The 23977-nt window shown below is 42.9% G+C and overlaps 1 protein-coding gene across 1 annotated transcript in view; it reads left to right on the top strand.

The window, feature by feature from the left end:
• The window catches only part of DNAH14 (dynein axonemal heavy chain 14), a 321116-nt gene that overhangs the window by 293227 nt on the left and 3912 nt on the right, over positions 1 to 23977 (top strand). Inside the window, 6 exon segments of the mRNA XM_055324379.1 lie at positions 1562 to 1761; positions 4670 to 4830; positions 5707 to 5903; positions 19603 to 19715; positions 20542 to 20681; positions 22966 to 23129. Of these exon segments, the coding sequence (XP_055180354.1) occupies positions 1562 to 1761; positions 4670 to 4830; positions 5707 to 5903; positions 19603 to 19715; positions 20542 to 20681; positions 22966 to 23129 (975 nt within the window).

Raw genomic sequence — 23977 nt, 5'->3', positions numbered from 1 at the left:
CAGCTCCAGGCCTGAGACCCAGTCTTACTTCCCAGGAGCACTCAGAGGTCCTTGTGTCTGAGCACCGGGCTCTTGGTTCCGCCCTCTGCACCATCCTTCCAACTCTGTAAAAAGGGGCCCATGTCTATAGCTAAACCATTTCTTCAGCAGCTTCCTTTTTGCAGTTTTACAGCTGTCTGACATCCTCTTCAAGTTTTACTGTCTCTATCCCTTTCAACCCAAGCAGATACATTTCATTTTTAAACTGAGTTTCTTGTGAATTGATTTGTAATGTTCTCCAATAAACCGCACCAGCATGTATCCCAGGGGCAGCTCAGTTGTGTGGTGGTGGTTCAGGGCCCCCCAGAGAGTGATGGGGCTGCAGGGCATAAGGGCTTAACTGAGGCATGAAAAGCCACTCCCCAGCCTGCTCACAGGACTGTTGGCCCAAAGCCTCAACACCTGGGACCTTAGGGCTGCTGGAATGTCCTGTGCCCTGGTGGCAGCGCTGGGGGTGGCTCTTTGACCACCAGCTAGATGCGGGGGATGTCAGAGAATTGGGGCTGTGCAACTGGTGATCCCCAGAGCAACCGAACCACCAGAGAGAAAAGAAGCTATAGTACCATTTATGGCCTCATCCCCAGGGTCACACATTGTCCCCTCTGCTCCATGTTCTGTCAATAGAAGCCAACGGCAGGCAGCCTCCATTCAAGGAGAGAAGGCAGCTCCATGTTTCAAAGGGATGGTGTCAAAGAAGTGGTTGGACGTATTTTAAACCAGCAGAGTCATGTTCATTGTTAGCACTGAATAGGGTTTTGAAGGCACATTGTCTCCCAATCAGACGAAAGTCTGATAGTCACACTATCTAAGTCAGCCTTAGAAAGCAGTACTCAGAGCTAATCACAGGAAGATGCAGCTGGTAGACAGGAAGCTCTCCCGTGCCCATTAAGTAGCTTGTCAATTTCTTAAAATTTTATTATTTTATTACTGGAATTTTGTGCCTTTTACCCATCTTCACCTATTTTGCCCATCCCCCACCTCCCAAGGGGTCAGAATGATTCTTAAGATCACTGTCACATTCCTTCTTTAGTTTTTACCCCAGTAAAATGGCTAAAGGCTTGATTGCATCCACTCTCTGTGGGTACAGCTCACAGAGGCAATAGGTAGTCAGAATCAGCCTAGCTTTTAAAGTCTCTTTTCCCAACAAGGAAGTTATTGTGCATATCATACAACTTCACTTTACAAATACAGTCATCCCAGAGGTAGCTTTTGACATAAGAAATAAGAAGAGCCAGGCACCCCAGGTGGATCAGCGGTTTAGCACTGCCCTCAGCCCAGAGCCTGATCCTGGAAACCTGGGATTGAGTCCCACGTCAGGCTCCCTGCATGGGGCCTGCTTTTCTCTCTGCCTGTGTCTCTGCTTCTCTTTCTCCCTGTGTATCTCATGAATAAATAAGTGAAATCTTTAAAAAAAAAAAAAGAGCCTTCTGTATAACTTTTATGGGAAGTAGTATCTTCATACATTCCTGAAAATAGGTATCACTCTGGGAAAAAAAAACTTACAAAGTGCTTAAATTTTCAGATACATCAGCCAGTGCCCAAATTTGGGAGCATAATGGACTGCATACACACTATCCAGTCCTTGCCTGACGACGACTCTCCTGAGCTCCTAGGACTGCACCCTGAGGCCATAAGAGGCTGCAGGGAGATCCAGGGCCAGAAATTCATCGACAGTCTCATTGCCATGCAACCAAGAAGTACCACTGCCAAACTCATGATCAGGTAAGAACTCAGCAGGAGAAGTTTTAGTTGGAAATTATTAAACATTCATATGAAAGAATTAAATATTAAAGGAATAAGTTAATAATTTGAAGAGATTTGATGCAGAACGTATGGACAAATAAATCTAAAATACGGTGCAAAATATAAAATACAGTCTAAAAATACAGACAAATTCTCCAAAGGACACAGACAAGCAGACACACAGGAGCACATGTGCACATACACACATAAATATAATTACGAAGTATGTAGTGGGTACTCCATAAATCTTTGTGTGGTGTGTGGCATTTTTAAACAGAATTTGTTTCGATGTGAAATGTCATATTTACTTCTATAGGACAGGGAAAGATCCCCATCACAGTAAGAGGACAGCATGGTCAAGAGGAGCTAACTCTGCATTTAGAGGCCTGTGTTGCTCAGAGCTCTTATTTGAATGCTCTGTATCCAAGGTCACACTGTTTATCTGTCCATAGAAACAATGCCTGTCTCTACCCATCAAGGCCATTATGAGGTTCAAATGGTCTCACAGATGTGACCCAAATTCTATAAGATAAGATTGTGTTTGTCAAGGCCACTAGCTGGTGTGAGCCCTCAGTGGCATGATGGCCTTCCTAGCAAAGCATGTTCCTGCTATTTGGAAACACCCTCCAGGGTGCTCATTCAGAGCTGCTCAGGACACAGGCTTCACTTCTCTTCCTTCCTCGTGGACTCTGGGTTCAAATCCCAGCTCTGCCACTTGACTTTGCAAACTTGGGGATGTCAGTTAAGTCTTTCGTCTTGGGTTCATTAAACAAATATGCTGGATCTTAAACTCTCTTATGTTTTAAATATATCAACTTAGCTGGTTTCAACCTAAAATCATAAATTTAAACCCATTTCTCAATTATTTGTTTTAAATTGGAGTCCCAAAGCTGACCTTCAGGTTTTAAGAGCCCCAAATATCTTAAATATCACAAATATTACAATACCAACATGTACACATTCCTGAACACAAAACTATTGTCATTGTGACTTTGATTCTGTTAGCGTTATCTACACCAACTTCTACATCTTCCCCTGTTGAGAGATGCTAAAAAAACAATAGGCAAATCAGCTAAAACAGAGATAGAAACCTCAATATGAATTGATGCTTGTTGGCAACCCTCAGAGGATACCTTGAACCCTGATTATAGTTGTCACTAAGATGGTAACAACTCCAAAACCCTGTGAGGTGACGGTCACATTGCCCCATCCCAGGTTCCAATGGCACGTGCCCTAACCGCCTGTGTACTCATAGACCAGGATTGACATTTTCTTTGCTCTGCAGGGTACTGGCATCACTAGCCCCACCTATGGCCCCCAATGTTCTCCCTCAGGCTCAGGCAGACCCCCCTCTAGACCACAACCCTGTGACCTCACCACAAGACCCCTCCTTCTATAAAAGCTGTGGGGTGAGGCTCGGATTTTGTGGAGAATATTTGCGTACTGTCAGGATCTTCCATCCACAGGTTCCTACCTGTCAGTAAGTTACCCCAAATAAAACTCTGTCACTGGGCTTCTCAGTCTGAAGGATACTTGACTGGCCCTCCTCCACCGTCTGACAGGCTCTTAATATACTCGTGTTATTTATTTGTTCCACTTGCCTCTAAAACCTCTGAACCCATGGGAATCCTGTACTCTTATGGTCTTCCTGTCTTTTTGGACCACAAAATTCATATTAAAATATCCAATTGGATTCTCACTGTGGCTTTGGCTGACTCTTTGGTCATATCTTCCAAGATCATTCCACTGACATGAAATAAACACAGTTGAGTTTCCATTTCCCTGAATGAGTGAATATATCCTATTTGCAAATTAGTAGGGAAGCTACACACAGAAGGAAATGGTAATTAGAAATCTTCTAGTATATCCCCAGAATAGCAGGTTAAATTCCCTGCACATCCTACACTTCTAAATATTAATTCTGTACTTTTAGTCTCCAACAAATACATCAGTAAGAGATGAGATGATTGTTAAGGGGTTGCTTTTCATAAGCATATGTATGTCCCTCCAGTCATTTCAGGAAGCTAAGATTATTGCACTTAGGCTGCCTTTACTTAAAACATTAGAAACTTTTCTGTGTGACAGGACTTAACAGATCTGTCCCATCCTATTTAATGACCTTGGTGGTAGCAAACATTTTCCCTTTGGAGATGTTTGATTATTGAAATGTTTTGATCTTGCAAAACATCAGAAGCCACCCTGGATGAACTCCTCCTGAGTAAATCCGACTTACACATCAAAAGCTAAGTTTCCCCAGCTATTTCATGGGAGTGGTAAGCTGGCTCAGAAGCAGCGCGTTACGTGTGGTTGCAGCCTCCAGACTACCGCTGAATTTATAGGACAACAGTCATCTGAGTGTGTGTCCCAGGGCATTGGTTGAAAGCCAGTCCCTGCCCGTACTTTGAGTAGCAGAGTGGGAATACCAAAGTGCTGGGTCCCATTTCCTTCTCCTCCACTAATGGTAGGGAGCTTCAGTCACCACCCTGGGCCCTGGTTTCAAAGAGTTCCTCCAGCTTTAGCATCACAGCCCCATCCACACCTGTACCCACATGGCCACTCAGGATGCCACCAGATGAGCCAGTACACACCTGAAGTCCTGTGACCCTCCACAATCACATGCCAGTGGCCTGCCTACTCTTCAGTCCAGTGTTGGCACTTTGTGCAGACGCATTCAGAGGATAAATAGTTAAAAGGAAATCTTAAAACTTCAAAAATATATACTTTCTTGTCAGTATCTGCCATGCATTGGACAGTTTTCTCCTCTGTATCTTCATCTCATAGTTCCATGGTTCCGTGAGGCTGTGTTTGCCTACAGATGCGACTGATCAGAGGGCTCTCCCAGATTGAACAGACCTGTATCTCATTCTCCTCTTAATTTCTTCTGCAGTCATGAGCAGAGTAACGATGAACTAGTAATGGAAATTTTATCTGACATGCTAAAGCGGCTGCCAGTGTCTGTGGAGAAAGAAGAATATGCTGGAACTCCCAGCACCTTGAAATGCATCATGTCCAGCCCCATTTGGGAATCTCTTTATAAGAGTATCCAAGGTAAGCACAGACGTGAGCTGCATCCTTGGGGAAGGACTCGGCCACCAAGGGAATGGGAGAGTGGATTTCCCCCCAAAGGTGCCACAGAAGTAAAAAGCCTGAGGGAGCACCACCCACTTGTCTTGTCTCTCCAAGCAGAAAAGAAAACAATGCTGTGGCTCTACTTCTGTTGAGGCTGGGGTGAGGAGGGTGAGGAAGGTCGTGGCCCCAAGACTAAAAGGGAGGAAATCATCCTTATCACAGAGCAGCCAGGAGCAGCTCTGCAGGCAGTGGGGCTCAGATCCTGAGAACTCAGAGCAGGGGATGGGCCCACAGGAGACAGAGCAGCCCGGCTCTGCAGGCCAAAGGGTGGGGCGGTGGTAACCGGCCAATTAAATTTTCAATATCCATATTGTAACCCTCTAAAGAAGGTTCATCTGAGAACCGAATGTTGAGCACTAGTCTATGCAGTCAGTGCTATTGTTGAGTCTGGACTAGGTCGGCAAGCTGGGACTGCAGCCACATCCGGCTGCCATTCGTTTCTGTACAGCCTGAAGGCTAAAATGGTTTTTACGTTTTTTTAATGGTTGATAAAAAATGGTAAAATATTTTAGGCACATAAGTATTATATGAAATCCGTATTTGAGTGCCCACAAATAAAACTTGATTGGCACGCAGCCAGGCTCATTCATATTTGTATGTCAGCACCTGTGTTCACGCTCCAGAAGCAACGCGGGTGGGATAGCCACAGAGGCTGCAAAAGTTACTGACTTTTTTGCGGGAAATGCATTTCAGTCCCTGGTCTGGAGGTTCCTTTAATTTCCAGAGCCTATATTCCTTCATGTAAAGCCTCCTCTTATCTGAAAACTATACATAATTTTCTCTGTCTAAATCTAGGCTATGATCCCCTTATCCACTGCGTCTTGCTAACCTTTCTGAGCCAAGAAATTGAACGATTTGATAATTTGTTATTTATTGTGCATACATCTCTGAAAGGCCTTCAACTTGCAATCAAAGGGGAGATCATTCTCACCCAGGAACTTGAGGAAATCTACAGTTCTTTCCTTAATACTCAAGTACCTATGCTGTGGCAGGTAAGCCACTGCCTTCGGGCTCCCCGGCCCCCGGCTGTAGTGGAACATCCTGTCGCCGCTGGAGCATGCTGACCTACTTGCTCTGGGAGGGTAGCTTGGCAACTCTGCTTAGACAAATTTAAGATGTATTGTTAAATTGTACGTCTCAGAAAATTATGTCTTTTTAAAGATAACAAAACCTGTATACTTATGTGTGCAGGTATGTGGTTATAGAACATATACATGCTTCAGATTCAAGGCACACAAGCAAATGTTTCAGAAGAAAATGTAAGACAACCGCTGTTAGGAGTTGTTTGTGCACAAGGGAGACTTGCGTGTCCTGTGGGTAGGGCAGGAAGCTCAAACTTCACATTTTATGTATCACTATATCTTAATGTATTGTCTTGATTTTTTTTTACCATATTCATGTCTTTTTATTTTTATTCCCGTATAATTGACATACAGTGTTAGATTAGCTTCGGGTGTACGCGATAGTGATTCAACAATTTTATACATCACTCAGTGCTCATCATGACAGGTGCACTCCTTCATCCGCATCACCTGTTTCCCCCATCCCCCCACCCACCTCCCCTCTGCTGACCAGCAGCATGCTCATCAGAGTTAAGAGTCTATTTCTTGATTTGTCTCTTTTTGTTTTGTTTTGTTTCTTAAATTCCACATATGAGCAAAACCATATGGTACTTGTCCTTCTGTGACCTATTTCACTTAGCATAATACTCTCTAGTTCCCTCCGTGTTGTTGCAAATGGCAAGATTTCAGCCTCTTTTATGGCGGAGTAATATTCCATTGTATATATATACTACATCTTCTTTATCCATTTATCTATCAAAGGACTCTTGAGTTATTAGTTTTATTGGTCTTGGTTATTATAAATAGTGCTACAATAAACATAGGTGCATATATCTTTTTGAATTAGTGTTTTTGTATTTTGGGGGTAAATATCCATGAGTGAATTAATGGAAATGCAGTAATTCCACTTTTAATGTTTTGAGGAAACTCCATACTGTTTTCCACAGTGGCTGCGCCAGTTTGCATTCCCACCAACAGTGTAAAAGGGTTCCTTTTTCTCCACATTCTCTCCAACACGTGTTATTTCTTGTGTTTTTAATTTTAACCATTGTGACAGGTGTGATGTGCTATCTCACTGTGGCTTTGATTTGCATCTCCCTGATGATAAGTGATGTTGAGCATCTTTTCTTGTGTTTTTTGGCCATCTGCATGTCTTCTTTTTTCCAACAGATTTATTTAAGAGAGAGAGAGCACACAAACAGGGAGAGGGGGAAAAGGGAGAGAGAAAGTGAGAGAGAGAGGAAGAGAGAATCTCAAGCAGGCTCCCTGCTAAGTACAGAGCCCAACACGGGGCTTGATCCTACTATCTGACCTGAAATCAAGAGTCAGATGCTCAACCAACAGAGCCACCTAGATGCCCCCTGTATGTCTTTGTAGAAATGTCTGTTTGTGTCTTCTGCCCATTTTTTAATTGAATTAATTTTGGTATTGAGTTGTACCAGTTCTTAAAATGTTTTGGATGCTAACCCTTTATCAAGTATGTCATTTGAAAATGTCTTCTCCCATTCCATAGGTTGCCATTTAGTGTTGTTGATTGTTTCCTTCACTATACAGAAGCTTTTTATTTTGATGAAATTCCAACACTTTATTTTTGCTTTCGTCTCCCTCTCCTCAGCAGACATATCTAGAAAAACACTGCTATAGCTAATGTCAGAGATATTACTGTCTGTGCTCTCTTCTAGTAGTGTTATGGTTTCAAGTCTCACATGTAGGTCTTTAATCCACTTTGAGTTTGTGTATGGTGTAAGAAAATGGTCCAGACTCACTTTTCTGCATGTTGCTCTCAAGTTTTCCCAACACCATCTGTTTAGGAGACTGTCTCACATTGTATATTCTTTCCTCCTTTGTTGAAACCTAATTGACCATTAGCTATGACTTTATTTGTGGGTTCTCCATTCTGATCCATTGATCTATGTCTCTGTTTTTGTGCCAGTATCATACAATTTTGATTCCTACAGCTTTGTTGTATATCTTGAAATCTGGGATTGTGATACCTATGCTTTTGTTCTTCTTTCTCAAGATTGCTTGGCTATTTGGATTCCATACAAATTTTAGGATTGTTTTTTGTAGTCCTATGAAAAATACTGTTGGTATTTTAATAGGAATTGCATTAAATCTGTAGATTCTTTGGGGTAGTATAGACATTTTAACAATATTTGTTCTCCCAATTCATGAGCATGGAATATCGTTCCATTTGTTCGTGTCATCTTCGAATTTCTTCATCAGTGTTTTGTAGTTTTCAGACTACAAGTCTTTCACATCTTTCGTTAGGTTTATTCCTAGATATTTTACTATTTTTGCTGCAATTGTAAATGGGGCTTCTGCTTCATTATTGGTGTATAGAAATGCAATGGATTTCTTTGTTGATTTTGTATCCTGTAACTTTACTGAAATTATCAGTTCAAGCAATTCTTTTGGTGGAATCTTCAGAGTGTTCTATATATAGCACCATGTCATCTGCAAATATTAAAGTTTTGCTTCTTCCTTGCCAATTTGAATACTGTTTATTTCTTGTCTGGTTTCTGTGGCCAGGGCTTCCAGTACTATGTTAAATAAAAATGATGAGAGTGGACACCCTTGTCTTGTTCCTGATCTTAGGGGGAAAGCTTTCAGGTCTTCCCCATTGAGCATGAGGCTAGCTATGGGTTTTTCATATATGGCCTTTATTATGTTGAGGTATGTTCACTCTTAACCTACTTTGTTCAAGGATTTTTTTTTTAATCACGAATGGATGTTGTACTTTGTCAAATGTTTTTTCTGCATCTATTGAAAGGATTATATGGCTTTTATCCTTTCTTTTATTGATGTGGCATATCACGTTGATTGATTTGTGAATATTGAACCACCCTTGCAGCCTGGGAATAAATCCCACTCAATCATGGTGAATAATTTTTTAATGTATTGTTGGATTCAGTTTGCTAGTATTTTGTTAAGGATTTTTCCATCTATGTTAATCATGGATATTGGCCTGTGGTTGTTTTTTTGGTTGGGGAGAGGGGTTTTTATCTTGTCTTGGTATCAAGGTAATGCTGCCCCCAGAATGACTTTGGAAGCTTTTTCTTCTTGTATTTTTTGGAATAGTTTGAGAAGAATAGGTATTAACTCTTCATTAAATGTTTGGTAGATTTCCCCTGAGAAGCTGTTGGGTCCTGGACTTTTGTTTGTTGGGAATTTTTTAATTTAATTACCAGCAACTAAATTGAATCAGAAATCAGTTGAAATTTTCTATTCTTCTTGATTCAGTCTTGGGAGGTTCTATGTTTCTAGGAATTTATCCATCTCTTCTAGGTTGTCCAATGTATTGGCATATAATTTTACATAATATTCTCTCATAATCCTTTGTAATTTTGTGGTACCAGTTATTATTTCTCCTCTTTAGTTGATTTGATTACTTGAGTACTCTCTCTGTCTCTCCTTTTTTTTTTTTGTTTTTAAAGAGTCTGGGCTAGTTTAATCAATATTGTTGATCTTTACAAAAATCCATCTCCTGGTTTCATCGATCTGTTCTATTGTTTTTGTAATCTCTCGTTCATTTATTTCTGCTCTAATCTTTATTATTTCCTTCCTTCTACTGGTTTTGAGTTTTATTTGTTCTTCTTTTTCCTGCACCTTTTAGGTATAAGGTTAAGGTTGTTTGAGATTTTTTTTTACTTCCTGAGGTAGCCTGTGTTGCTATAAACTTCCCCCTTAGAACAGCTTTTGCTGTGTCCCAAAAACTTGGGACTGTCACATTTTCATTTTGATTTGTCTCCATGTATTTTTTTATTTCTTCTTTGACTTATCAGTTGACTCATTCATATTTTAGTAGCATGTATTTAATCTTCATATATTTGTGTTCTTCCCAGATTTTTTTCTTATGGTTAATATGTAGTTTCATAGCACTGTGGTCAGAAAAGATACAGTCAGACTGAATACAGATTCAGTCTTTGAATTTGTTGAGACCTGTTTTGTGGCCTAATATGTGATCTACTCTGAAGAATGTTCCATGTGCACTTGAAAACAATGTTTATTCTGCTGTTTGAGAATGGAATGTTGTGAATATGTCTGTTAGATCATCTGGTCCAGTGTGTCCTTCAAAGCCACTGTTTCTTTATTCATTTTCTGTTTGGATGATCTGTCCACCGACGTAAGTGGGTGTAAGTCCCCTAATACTATTGTATTATCTATTTCTTGCTTCATGTTTGTTATTAGCTGCTTTATGCATGTGGATGTTCCCATGTCGAGTGCATAGATATTTAGTTATTATATCTTCTTATAGGATTGTCCTCTTTATGAATATATAGTGTCCTTCTTTGTCTCATTACAGTCTTTGTCTTAGGGTCTGTGTCATTAGATATAAGAATTGTTACCCTGGCTTTCTTTTCCATTCCATTTGTATGATAAATGTTTTCGTGTCCCTTCATTTTCAATCTGCAGGTGTCTTTAGGTGTGAAAGAGTCTCTTATAGGCAGCATATAGATGGGTCTTGCTTTTTTATCCATTCCATAACCCTAAGTCTTTTCTTTTTTTAATATTTTATTGATATATTCATGAGAGACACAGAGAGAGAGGCAGAGACATAGGCAGAGGGAGGAGAAGCAAGCTCCATGCAGGGAGCCTGATGTGCGACTGGATCTTGCGACTCCAGGATCATGCCCTGAGCCAAAGGCAGACACTCAATCCCTGAGCCACCCAGGTGTCCCACCCTGAGTCTTTTCATTGGAGCATTTAGTCCATTTACATTCATAGTAATTACTGATAGTTATGTACTTATTGCCATTTTGTTACTCATTTTATGGTTGTTTCTGTAATTCTTCTCTGTTCCTTTCTTCTCTTGCTCTCTTCTCTCAATTTGTTGGTTTTCTTTATTGATATACTTGGATTTCTTTCTCTTTGTTTTTTGCACATCTATTACCAGTCATTTGTGGGGTTTGTTTTTATAATAGAAAGAGCAAGGGGGAGGGGAAGAGGGAGAGATAGAATCTTAAGTAGACTCTATACCCAGTGCAGAGCCAGACATGGGGCTCGAATTCACAACCCCAAGATCATGACCTGAGCTGAAATCAAGAGTCACGTGCTTAACTGACTGAGCCACCCATGTGCCCCTCTGTTAGCAGTTTTTGATTTGTGGTTGCCATTCAGTTTGTATATAACATCTTATGTGTATGGCAATCTATATTAAGTCTATATTAAGTTGATGGTGTCTTAATTTTGAGCCTGTTCCAAAATCACTAAATTTTTACTTCTCTTCATGACTTATGTATATGGCAACATATAAGAGGATCTTATTTTGTAAATCCCTTGACAGATTTTTACATGATTCCTATTTTTACTTCTCTTGTGTTTCCTGCTTTTCTTGCTCCTGCTTATGGTCTTTCCTTTACACTCAGAGTCCCCTTTGTCACTTCTTGTAGGGCTGGTTTAGTGGTCATGAATTCGTTTCATTTTTGTTTGGAGAATGTTTTTCTTTGTCCTATCCTGAATGATAGCCTTTCTGGAAAGAGTATTCTTGGCTACAGATTTTTGCTTTTAGCACTTCTCAGGCCAGAAGGGAGCAAAAGGAGGTAATCAAAGTTTCTGCTGAAAAATCCACTGATAGCTTTATGGGGTTTCCCTTGTATGTAACTGCTTACTTCTCTCTTTAGCACTACTTTTGGCCATCTTATTCACTCTGTGTCTTGGTGCAGACCTCTTTGGGTTGGTTTTGTTGGGGGCTCTCTGTGTCTCTAGGATCTGGATTTCTCTTTCCTTCCCCAAATTCAGGAAGTTTTCAATTATTATTTCTTCAAATATATTTTCTGCCCACCTTTTCTCTCTCTTCTCCTTCTGGGATTCCTATAATGCAACTGTTGTGCTTGACAGCGTCTCTGAGTTCCCTGAATCTATTCTTTTTCTTTTTCTCTCTTTCTCTCTCCCTTACTCAGCTTGATTGCTTTCCATTACTCTATCCTCCAAGTTGCTGATCCATTCTTCTGCTTGCCCTAGTCTATTCATTCCATCTAGTGTATTTTTTATTTCATTTATTGAGTTCTTCATCTCTGATTGGTTCTTCTTTTTTTAAGATTTATTTGTTTATTTATTTATTTATTTATTTATTTATTTATTTATTTATTTATGATAGACATAGAGAGAGAAAGAGAGGCAGAGACACAGGAGGAGGGAGAAGCAGGCTCCATGCTGAGAGCCTGATGTGGGACTCGATCCCGGGTCTCCAGGATCGCGCCCTGGGCCAAAGGCAGGCGCTAAACCGCTGAGCCACCCAGGGATCCCCTGATTGGTTCTTCTTATGTTTTCCATCTTTGTGGAGGGTCCCACTGAGTTCTCCACCCTTTTCTCAAGTCTAGTATCTGTGTGACCATTACTCTATATTCTCTATCAGGCCTGTTACTTCTCTCCATTTCCCTTAGATCTCTTACTGTGATTTTGTCTTATTCTTTCATTTGGGATATATTCCGTTCTCCTCATTTTGTCTACTCTGCATGTCTGTTTCTATGTGTTAGAAAAGCCAGCTATGTCTCCTGCTCTTGAAAGTAGTGGCCTGATAAAGAAGAGGTCTTGTCATACCCTGCACTGCAGTGTCGCCTGTTCACCAGAATCTAGCACTCCTGAGGTGTCTTCTGTGTGTGATGCATGCACCTTGTTGTGGCTGTGCCATGTTTGCCTGCAGTCAGCTCTCTACCTGTTGTGGTCAGGGTCTGGTCCCTGTGGTGTTAGTGGGCCAGTCTGGGACCACCTTGGGCTTGAGCTGAGTCAGACCAGGTATTTACCAGAGATGAAGTAGCACCAAACTGCAGAGCACTCTCCCAGTGTTGTCCCCTGGAAACTTTTGTTGGTGGGTGGAGTGGGGACCTACATTCCCATGTTCATTGCAGCCCAGATATGGAAATAGCTTAAGTATCTTTTGATGAATGACTGGAAAAAGAAAAAAATGGTATATACACATAATCATATTTATTCAGCCATAAAAAGGGAAGGAAATCCTGCCATTTGCAACACCATAGGTGAAACTGCAGTGTCTATGCTAAGCGAAATAAGCCAGACAGAGGAAGGTAAATGATGGATCACTTCTGTGTGGAATCTAAAACAAGAAAGCCAGTTTTGTGAAGACAGAGAACAGGATGGGGTGGGCTAGGGGTGGGTGAGGGGAGGCAGAGGTGGTGGTGGTCAGGGGCACATATTTTTAGAAGAATCAGTTGAAAGGAGCAGGGGGACAGCATGATGACCACAGATGATAATGCAATGCCATGCACTTGGATGCTGCTGCAAGTAGATGAGCATCCTCACCATCACACAAACAAGAGTAATCATGTTAACTGTGGTATGTGATGACCACGTTCGTTATCTTCACCTTGGTAATCACTCTATAGTGTTTATCAATCATCACATAGTATATTTTCAACATATACAATTATATTTGCCAATTATTCGTTAATTTTAAAACGCTCTGTGTTGTGGGGGAGGAGAGAGGCCCTCAGCCCTCGCTCTGTGACCTCCTTTTATCGTCCAGTTTCCTGACAACTTTACCAGCAACTGCCCCCTCTTCCCACTGTCTCTGAACTTATCATCTTTGGCACTGTCTACTTTTCCTGTTCATGATTCCACACCCCTCCCCACTCCCAGCCCCTGCCCCTGTCCTGCTTTGCATCTGTTTTCTGCAGGTCACCTCTGCCCTCTCTCACCCTGGCTTCCATGACCACTTTCTATCCTAATCTCTGGTTCTCCTCATTGGCTCCTCTGCTCTTTCCTCCCCTTTGGGTTGGTGTTGTCTAGACCAGCCATCGTCTCTTCCTACTTTTCCTAGATCTAATCCAGGGCTGTTCTTTCCACTTCGTCTAGACAATCCTTAATCTGCTTTCTGCCTCTATGGATTTGCCTGCTCTGGACATTTCCCATGAATGTAATCCTATAATGTGTGGTCTCCTGTGGCTGCCACCACTGACTCAGCATCCTGTTATCCAGGCTAATCCATGCTGTAGTGTGTGCCAGTACTTCGGTTCTTTTGACGGCTGAATAACATTCCGCTGTATTCATGTGTTTGTGTCTATCCATGTCTGTGTACCTACCATATTCTGTTTGTCCATTCATCGGGAATGTTGGCATTGTCTCTATCTTCTGGCTATTAGGAGTAATACTTCTATGAACATTCATAGAAAGTTTTTATGTGGCAATGTTGTGATTTCTCTTGGGTATATACCTAGGAGTGGAATTGTGAGGTTCAATGGTAGTGCTGTGTAACTTTTTGAGGAACTTATAGACTATTCTCCAAAGTGGCCACACCATTTTACATTCCCAGGAGCAGTATACAGGGATTCCAATTTCTCCATATCCTTGCAATGTTTGTTATTATCTGCCTTTTTGATTCTACTCATCCTGGTAGATGTGAAGTTGTATCTCATTGTGGTTTTGATATGTATTTTCCTGATGACAAATGATGTTATGCATCCTTTAATGTGTCTATATAGGTTTTTAATCTGGTGTGGGCTTCAGGGTTTGAGGGAGGGCTAATATAAAAGGAGAATTTAACTTCTGGAGCAATAGTTTTGTTTTCAACATTGTGTTACCTTTTCAACAATCCTTGTTCATTTCCTACTCCATGCTGCAAGAACTTCATGGCTGATTTTATTCTTGTTCTAATAATTTTTGTGTTTCTAAAATTTGGTTTTCTGCTTAAGGCAAAGGCCCAGGAATCATTTCATCTTTTATTTTTAATTTTTAGTTTATGAGTGTCATTCAATTTTTTTCTGTCTACAAATAGCAATATATTCTCATTGTAGAAGTATGAAAATATAGAAAGGATAAGGCAGAAATAGAAATCACTTAAGGTGTCTGGGTGGCTCAGTCAGTCAGGTCATAATCCCAGGGTCTTGAGATTGATCCCTGTGTCAGGATCCCTGCACAGAGGAAGTCTGCTTCTCCCTCTCCCTCTGTAGTTCCCCCTGTTTGTGCTGTCAAATAAATAAATAAAATCTTTAAAAAAAAACACTCATAATTCTATCACCCAGGGAAAATTTGTTATTTTTCTGTTTTCTTCCAGTTCTCTCTCCCCACATATATACGCATATATAGTTGATTTTCCTTATTTGCAGTAGTTAAGTGGCCATGAACACTGCACTAGTGAACACCGAACTATTGCTTCTGATCACATTTTTGTCACCCAATCAATAAATAATCTTGTTTTATGTATGTTTGCGTAAAGACATCTATGTAGTATTGAATCATTAATATCTCATGGCCAACAGCAGTATAATTCAGGAGTGAGCAAAGCTTATCTAACATGTGTATTTTCTGCATGAAGTACATCACAGCCTTCTTCTGTGGAGGAACACCAGGTAGAAGTTTAGCACTATGCTTGGAGCCATTTTAAGCAGTAAAATCACCAACAAAAAGCAAAAAAATATGAAAACTGTAGCACTAAATAGATCATGGAAAGAAAAAACAAGAAGCAGAATATCACCTTTTTGAAAAGTCTCAGTTGGGAATGTGCTGGTAGGGGACTGAAATTTTTTGCCACTCTACATATGTGTGTAAATGACTACCAAAGCACCAGTGGTACAATTTTGGAGTTAGAAATATTTTTAGGGGCACCTGAGTGGCTCAGTCAGTTGAGCATCAGACTCATGATTTCGGCTCAGGTCATGATCTCATTGGTTGTGAGATCGAGTCCCATGACAGGCATTGTGCTCAGCAAAGAATCAGCCTGAGGTTCTCTCTCTCTGTCCCTCCCCATACTGGTGCTCTCTCCCCGTAAAATAAATAAAATCTTTAAAAATATATTTTTTATGAAGCAGTCAAGTTTGCAAAGATGTAATTCATGAATAACAAGGACTGACTTGGCAAGGGTTTCTGAGGATGTGCAGACAGTCCATGGGAGGGAGGAGTGCGGCCAGGCAGAGAGGGAAGAGGAGTGGACCCCCAGGTATGGGGGACCCATAGAGCAGAGACAAATCCCCAGAACATTTAGCTTTGAAAATCAGAGGGGCCTAACTTTGCCAGGTCTTAAAATCAATGGGCTTAACACCTGTGACTTTAAAAATCAGTGGGGGAGAGAGGAAATTGAGTCCCTGCCCTTAAAGAAACAGAACAAAAAATAGCCTATGGAGATAATTGCACAGAAGCGGTTTGAAGAACAGTTGAAGCATATGGGAGAGAGATTTGTTTACTAATCACAGAGCCTCTCCTGGAGGTCCTGGGAGACCCCTCCAGGAACAAAGGAGCTGGCACCATCTCCCTTCCATGAGTCTGCAGACAACCATGGGAACCAGCACGGCTTCATCACTCACCACCTAGGATGCATAAGTGCACCCTGCTCCTATACTCATCTTCACATATACATCCCCTCCAGCCAGTCCTCCACTGCAGCCCCCACCTGACCCCGACAGCAGACCCTGCAGACATTGCTAACACTGCGCACCCCACACCCTGGCTCTTCTGCAGATCTGCAGCTCCAACATGCCCTTGGCAAGGGTCCATCCAAAGCTGTGCCACCACCCTGGCAGTGTGAGAATAGCTGGGATAGGGGCCAGCCCCACTCCAAAGTGAGTCCCGCCCCAGGGAGAGGGGAAGATGACCACACGCCAGTCTGACTGTGGCCCTAGCAGTGGGCTGGGGGCAGGCAGCTTCAAAACACTGATTCTAGTTCCTTCGTGTGTATGTGTGTGTGTGTGTGTGTGTGTATGTATATGTGTGTGTATATGTATACATATGTGTATATATGTACATACATACATGTGTATATATACATATGTATATGTGTATATACATGCATACACACACACATATATCAGAGTGGGACTGCTGAGTCATGTGGTAGTTCAATTTTTAATTTCTGAGAAATTCCATACAGTTTTCCATAATGATTGAATCATTTTAGGGGCACCTGGGTGCCTCAGTTACTTAAGCATCTGACTCTTGGTTTCAGCTCAGGTCATGATCTCAACGTCAGGAGATGAAGCCCCATGTCAGGCTCCACAATCAACATGAACTTTGCTTGAGATTCTTTCCCTCTCCCTCTCTACCCCTCTCCCCACTCATGCAGGCATGCTTGCTCTCTCTCTAAAATAAAATAAATGACTGAACCATTTTAAATTCCCACCAACAATGTATAAGGGTTTCCCTTTTCCACATTCTCATCAATATTTGTCATCACCTATCTTTTTGATGATGACCATCCTAACAGATAGAGGGTGCTATCTCCTTGTGGTTTGGTTTGCATTTCCCTGGTAACTAGTGATGTGGAGCACCTTTTCATGTACCTGTTGGCAATTTGTATATCTCCTTAGGAAAATGGCTCTTCAGGCCCTTTTGGCCATTTTTTTAAATTGGAGTTTGTTTTTTTTTTTTTTTTTTTTTTTTTTTTTTTGCTATTGAGTTTGGATGAGTGCTTTGTATATTTTGGATTTAACCCCTTGTCAAATATATGGCTTGTGAATATTTTCTCTGATTCTATAAGTTGCTTTTCCAATTTATTGATTGTTTCCTTTGCTGTGCAGAAGGAGTATAGTCCCCCTTGCTTATTTTAGCTTTTGTTTCCTGTGCTCTGGTGTCTTATCCAATAAATCATTGACAAGACCAATGTCAAGGATCTTTTTCCATATATTTTCTTCTATAAGTTTTATGGTTTCAGATTTCATATTTAAGTGTTTGATCCATTTCTACTTTTTGAATGGTGTAAGATAGGGATCTTATGTCCTTGTTTTGCATGTGGATAACCAGTTTTCTCAGCTTCATTTGTTGAAGAGACTGTTCTTACCCCAGTTTGTGTTCTTTGCACCCTTGTCAAAAATTAGTTGACCATATATCACTGAATTTGTCTGGGCTCTCTATTCTGTTCTGATCTATGTGCCTATTTTTATGCCAGTACCATGCTGTTTTTAGCACTACCACTTTGTAATAGAACTCAAAATCAAGAAGTGTGATGCCTGCAGCTTGGGTCTTCTTTTTTAGAAGTGCTTTGGATATGTAGTGTGTTTTGTAGTTCCATACAAATTTTAGGAAACTTTGAGAAAAATGCCATGGGAATTTTGATCAGGATTGTATTGAATCTGTAGACACTTGGGATAGATAGACATGTTCACAATATTCTTCCAATCCTAGAAGACAAGAAATATTTCCGTTTGTGACTTTCTCAACGTCTTTCATCAATTTTGTACAGTTTTTTAATATATAGATCTTTTACCTCCTTGTTTAAATTTAGCCCTAAGTATTTTGTTATTTTTGATGCTATTATAGATAGGATTGCTTTCTTAATTTCTCTTTCAGATGGTTTGTTGTTAATATGTGGAAATGTAATTAATTTCTCTATGTTGATTTTATATCCTGCAACTTTACTGATTTCGTTTATTCTAACAGTTTTTGGGGGGTCTTTAGGGTTTTCTATATCTAAGATGATGTCATCTGTAGAGACCATTTTACTTCTTCCTTCCGAATTTGTATGCTTTTTGTTTCTTTTTCTTGCCCAATTGCTATGGCTAGGACTTTCTATACTACGTTGAATAGAAATGGTGAGAGTGGGCTTCTTGTCTTGTTCTTGATCCTAGAGGAAAGGCTTTTAACCTTTGACCATTCAGTATGATGCTAGCTATGGCCTTGTCATCTGTAGCCTTTATTATGCTGAGGAACATTCCTTCTATGCCTAATTTGAGGAGCCGATGCTCCACCACTGAGCAGATGCTCAACCACTGAGCCACCCAGACGCCCCTCCTTCATTCTGTTTATGTGGTGTGTCACATTTATTGATTCCCATATGTCGAGCCATCCTTGCATCCTGGGGTGAATCCCAGTTGATCAGGGTTTATGATCCTTCTAATGTGTTCCTGAATTCAGTTTGCTAGTATTTTGTTCAGAATAAAACAAGTAGGATTGAGTGTTGGATGGTTGTGTATTTAGGATAGAAGGGCATGTTAATAAACAGGGTGAAGAATGGAAAGCGGAAGCTACTGAAGAGAGGCAAACTCCAGAAAGGCTTTGCAGAGCATGGCAGGTCTGCTTGACTCAGAACTAGAAGGACAGATGATTCAACAGTAGGCAGTAGATGGGTTTGTCGGATTTGGTATAGGGGAAGGCTGGGGAGTTGAAATTGCTAACATTTAACTGCTTGTGAAGTTAAGCTGCCCAGAGAAGGGGAAAGGAGCAGACCAAAGGACTTGAGGAGAGTGATAAAAAGCCTTCAGCCAGGTTGGAAATGTCAGGTGTTTTGTCCAAAACACAGTTAAGATAATGCTTCTTTTCCTGGGTATTAGTTTTTTTTTTATATTTATTTATTTATTTATTTATTTATTTATTTATTTATTTATTTATTTATTTATTTATTTATTTATTTATTTATGATAGACATAGAGAGAGAGAGAGGCAGAGACACAGGAGGAGGGAGAAGCAGGCTCCATGCCAGGAGCCCGACGCAGGACTCAATCCCAGGACTCCAGGATCGCGCCCTGGGCCAAAGGCAGGCGCCAAACCACTGAGCCACCCAGGGATCCCCTGGGTATTAGTTTTCATATTTCTCATGTGCTCTCAGCTAGAAAATGGCATCCTTCTGCCAAGTTATTTTTCCTTGGAAATTGAGTACAAGTTCACAGATATGCTCCCAATGACCCCCAAAATAAATTTTAATGACAACAAAAAATATGATGTACCTATCTCTAAATCCCAACAGAAACATGCCTACAAGTCCTGTAAGTCCCTGAGTTCCTGGGTTAATGATCTCATCCAACGACTGAATTTCTTCAATACTTGGGCCAAAATGGCTTATACTGCAATACATCATCGGTATGGATGAAAGCCGCTTTATATCTCTTACTGTGGCTTAGAGCTTGGCCTTTGGGGTTCTCAGAGCAACATGTGAATTAAGCAAGGGGGAAGAAGTGTTATTTTCAGTTTAGGATGAAGCCCTGGAGACATGGGATGCTGAGAGTCCTGTCCGTGGCCTGTCCACTTGAAGGACTCCGTGGCCTGCACCTCGTGCATGTGTCCTTCTGTGATTCTGCACTGTGTCCCAGGAAACCAGCAGGGAGAAATGTGAAAGGAAATGAGAATTAGTTTTTTTAAATGTGTTTAACACACAAATTGAAATAACCTGAACAGCATGAGAGCAGCCAATACTCAAGGAGTCATGTCACTGTCACAGTAGCCCTGTGACACACAGGGGGTACCATCCTTCATCATCACCCTCATTGTAGAGATGAGCACACAGAGCCACAAAGACTTGAAGTAGCTTGCCAAGTGCTTTGCAACCAGACAGTGGAAGTATTAAGATTTGAACCCAGAAAATCCAGTTCCAAAGTTTGTACCAAACTGTGTTTTGTGCCATTTAACTCTAAGTGAGTGCTGGGGCATCTCCTCTTATAGAAACCAGCAACTCTGGAATAGATGCCTTAGGGCACAGCCAGGACCTCCAGCATGGAGCAGCACCCCTTATCACCCAAATCCATGGCCTTCCCGCATGTGTGAATCATAGTTGGTCTCCACTAAAGTATGAGATTGGGTCCTGAGTGGGAGAGCTTGAGATGGAAAGGAAGGACCTCAGAGGGATGGTGGTGGGAAAGCGTGCAATGGTGGTGCCCTGACCTCTCTGCCCATGCTCTGCCTCCAACAGGTATATGAGATTTATCACAGTCTCGAATCTTTCTATTCCATCACCTGCCCAAAGCCCCAAATATCCCAATGATAAGAACAGTGATTTCTTTGAAGGATTTCCTGCAAGATACTGGCTCCCAGCTTTCTTCTTTCCACAAGGTGAGTGCACCCTGCAGGTACCCGCACCTGGGCGGTCTCTTCTCCCTCCCACTCTCTTCCTTTCCTCACTCCTACTTCCCTCCATGCTAAACTAGACCATCCTCCTCAGAGCACACCTACACCTGGCCGGCCGTGTCATGTCATCTATAGGAGGCTGATTCTGGGATGTCAGAGGCTGACCCCACACCCCTCTCAGGGGCCACTGCACTTCACTGGGACTGCTGCAGATGGGTACTCCCCAAGGGAGTGCATGTGTGCTTTGGCCATTTCACTCCTTTATGAATGAATGGCGCTGGGTCTTGGGCACCATGCTCAGCATAGACATCCAGCAGGAAGGAAAGGCGTCCCAGCAGAACATGTCACCACAGCATGTGTTTGGGGGTTATGGGAGTGGTAGACGGGCATGGCTAGGTCCTAAGCACCATGAGGGCAGACCCAGGTGTGTCCTAATGCCCTGCCATACCCCTCACATCTACTAGCCCCCAGCACCTAAAAAAATCTCTTGGGAAATATTTGAAGAATGATTAAGTGACTTTCTGAGCGGATAACATATGCATAAATAAACAAAGGAACGGCTTTGGAACAGAGCACAGGGCCCCGAGCTGAAGTCAGGGAGGCTCCTCAGGAAAGACCTGGCTGCCCGTAAGGTAGTGTGCAGTGCAACAGGCAGGAGGATGGAGATCCCACCCTGATACGGCCCTGATGGGGAGCCACGGGCTGCTCTGAGGACTTGGTAGACACTTGCTCATTCAGCGCTCCTGACCATCTTACAGGGTCCTGAATATTGTCACTCCTGTTCTCAGAGAGGAGAACCATGGCAGAGAAGTTACAGAGTTTCCCCATACTCCCAGGACCAGACACACCTGAGCCAAGATAAGACCTTGGCTTGTGTGACTTGGAAATCCCTGTGTGTGACCGTGGCACAAACTGGGAGTCCCCCAGTGTGGGAAGGGTGACTGGGCAGGGTGCAGTGGGGACGCTGGGCAGGCTGGGGACACACCAGGGAGTCTGTCCCCTGCAGCCAAGGGGCCACAACCATGGTCAGGCCGGGGAGGAGCCAGGGTGGGTCTGCTTGGTCTCCAGGCAGGAGCTGGGGGGGCCCGGGGGGGGGGACCCTGAGGGATAGAGTGTGTACGCTGGCCCCTGGCTCTCTGGCTCCCACAGCTGGTGGAGGCTGACACCCTTTACTGACATAGAGACCCAGGGTGGAGCCACGTGATGGGCAGCAAGGGGATAGCCACTAGCCACCTGTCATGTCTAAGACAATCGGGGAAGACAATGCAGTGGCCGGTGCGCAGTTGTGCAGGGCTGGATTGCAGGAGAGATGGAGGCTCCACACACCACGGGGCAGCACCGCCCAGCACTGCAGACCCCGTGTGGCACCTGCCACCAGAGAGGCCTAACGGCATCCACAGCGCATCCACATGCGCCTCAGCGCAGAGCCCTGAGGCGCATGGAGGAGGGCGAGGGCCCCTCTGACCTGCCGGCACTGACGGCTTCTGGGGTCTCAGACAGTTATAGGCAAAGGATGAGAATGGCCATCCAGGCAGGAGGCAGGCTCAAGGACACATAGGAGGTGCCCTGTCTCAGCGGGTCATTCCCGCAGCCACGAGCAGAGGACATGGACCAGCGTGATGGGGGCTCGGTGGCCCAGTGAAGGCCCTAGAATTCACTCTGTGAAGACTGCCAGGACAGGTTCTGGGCAGGGCTGTGACAGGATTCAGAAGTAGGATGAGGGTCCAGGCAAAATGCAGGGTGGATTAGACAAGAACAGTAGCTGCAAGAACTGTTAGGATCCACGTTAAGAGTGTTGGTAATCAGACACAGTGTGATCCAGACTTGCTTGAGCAAAACAGAGTAAATATAGGCTCATATGAGTAAAGAGGAAGCCAAGGCTGTTGGCTTCAGGAATGGATGGTTCCAGGTGACTGTCCTCTGTGCTACTCTCAGCCTCCTCCTCATCTCTTAGCTCTGTTTGCACTGCCTTGGTCTCCTTTTTCTCAGCTGTACACAGCACTTTTCATGCAACCAAAGGTAGAAACAGCCCCCCCACCGCTTAGCAACTCCAGGGCAGATGTGCTTCCCTCTCCCCATGTCTGAACGCCACTTCCTGAGAAAGACTCTGACATGCTCCGGTCTTCTACTGTCTCTGGGACCCAGCTCTGTTGCCAGGAGGATGGAGTCCATCAACACTGCTCTCTCAGACCCCAGGGAACCCCTAGGGCATACTCAGCCCCTGACTCCCCCGACTCACTGGGAACTGCTTGGGTGTTTTTCTCCAAAGCCTTTCTTACTGCTGTGCTTCAAGACTATGGAAAGTCCCAGGGAATCTCTATAGACGCCCTCACTTTTACCCACCATGTGACCTCGGACACCACTGACATCAAAGATGAGGAGTTCTCCATAATCATCCAGAAGAAACTCAACATCGTCAGGAGAGCCTTTAAGGTACTACCCCGGGCAGCCCGGGTGGCTCAGCGGTTTAGTGCCACCTTCAGCCCGGGGCGGGATCCTGGAAACCCAGGATCGAGTGCCACGTCGGGCTCCCTGCATGGGGCCTGCTTCTCCCTCTGCCTGTGTCTCTGCCTCTCTCCCTCTCTGTGTCTCTCCTGAATGAATAAATAACATCTTAAAAAAAAAAAGGTACTAGCCTGCTTAAAACATTGGAGTACATGTCCGTATGTCCAGTCACTTCCTCACCAGCCTCACTCCTGCCTTCCCCTGAGCCGGGTGCTGCATGAGCAGTTTGTGCAGATCCTTCTTTGTACTTTTTTTTCTTTAAGAGAATTATTACTTTTTCCCACTTCTTATTGTGGCAAAATATACATAATGTAAAACCGTCATTTTAACTATTTCTAAGTGTACAGTTCTGTGACATTGTGCACATTCACTGTCTGTCTCCAGAACTTTCCTTAGTGTAGATCAGTGGAGAAAGTGAGTGAGCTCTCTGGTCTCTTCTCAAGGAGGACGCTAATCCTGGTGGATCAGGCCCCGACCCATGTGACTTCACTTGACCTTAATTAATTGCTCCCCGAGAGGCCTCATCTCTTAAGTACAGCCACGTTGGGTGAAGGGCTTTGCACAGGGGTTTGAGGGCACTGCACCACGCTGCCACCTGCCAGTGTCACCAGGATTGCTCCCTCCTTCTACCATAAACACTGCTTCCTTGAACGTGGGTGCACAAGGATTTGAGCTTTTGATTAATTTGGGTATATGTATAGGATTGGGATTGTTAGATTATTTGGCAATTCTGTTCAACTTTCTGGGGAGCCTCCATACTGTTCCCAAGTGGTGGC

The sequence above is a fragment of the Nyctereutes procyonoides genome, unplaced genomic scaffold, assembly GCF_905146905.1.
Source record: "Nyctereutes procyonoides isolate TBG_1078 unplaced genomic scaffold, NYPRO_anot_genome, whole genome shotgun sequence".
Lineage (NCBI taxonomy): Eukaryota > Metazoa > Chordata > Mammalia > Carnivora > Canidae > Nyctereutes > Nyctereutes procyonoides.
Note: the sequence above shows the minus strand (reverse complement) of the source record. Positions and strands in the feature narration are given on the sequence as shown.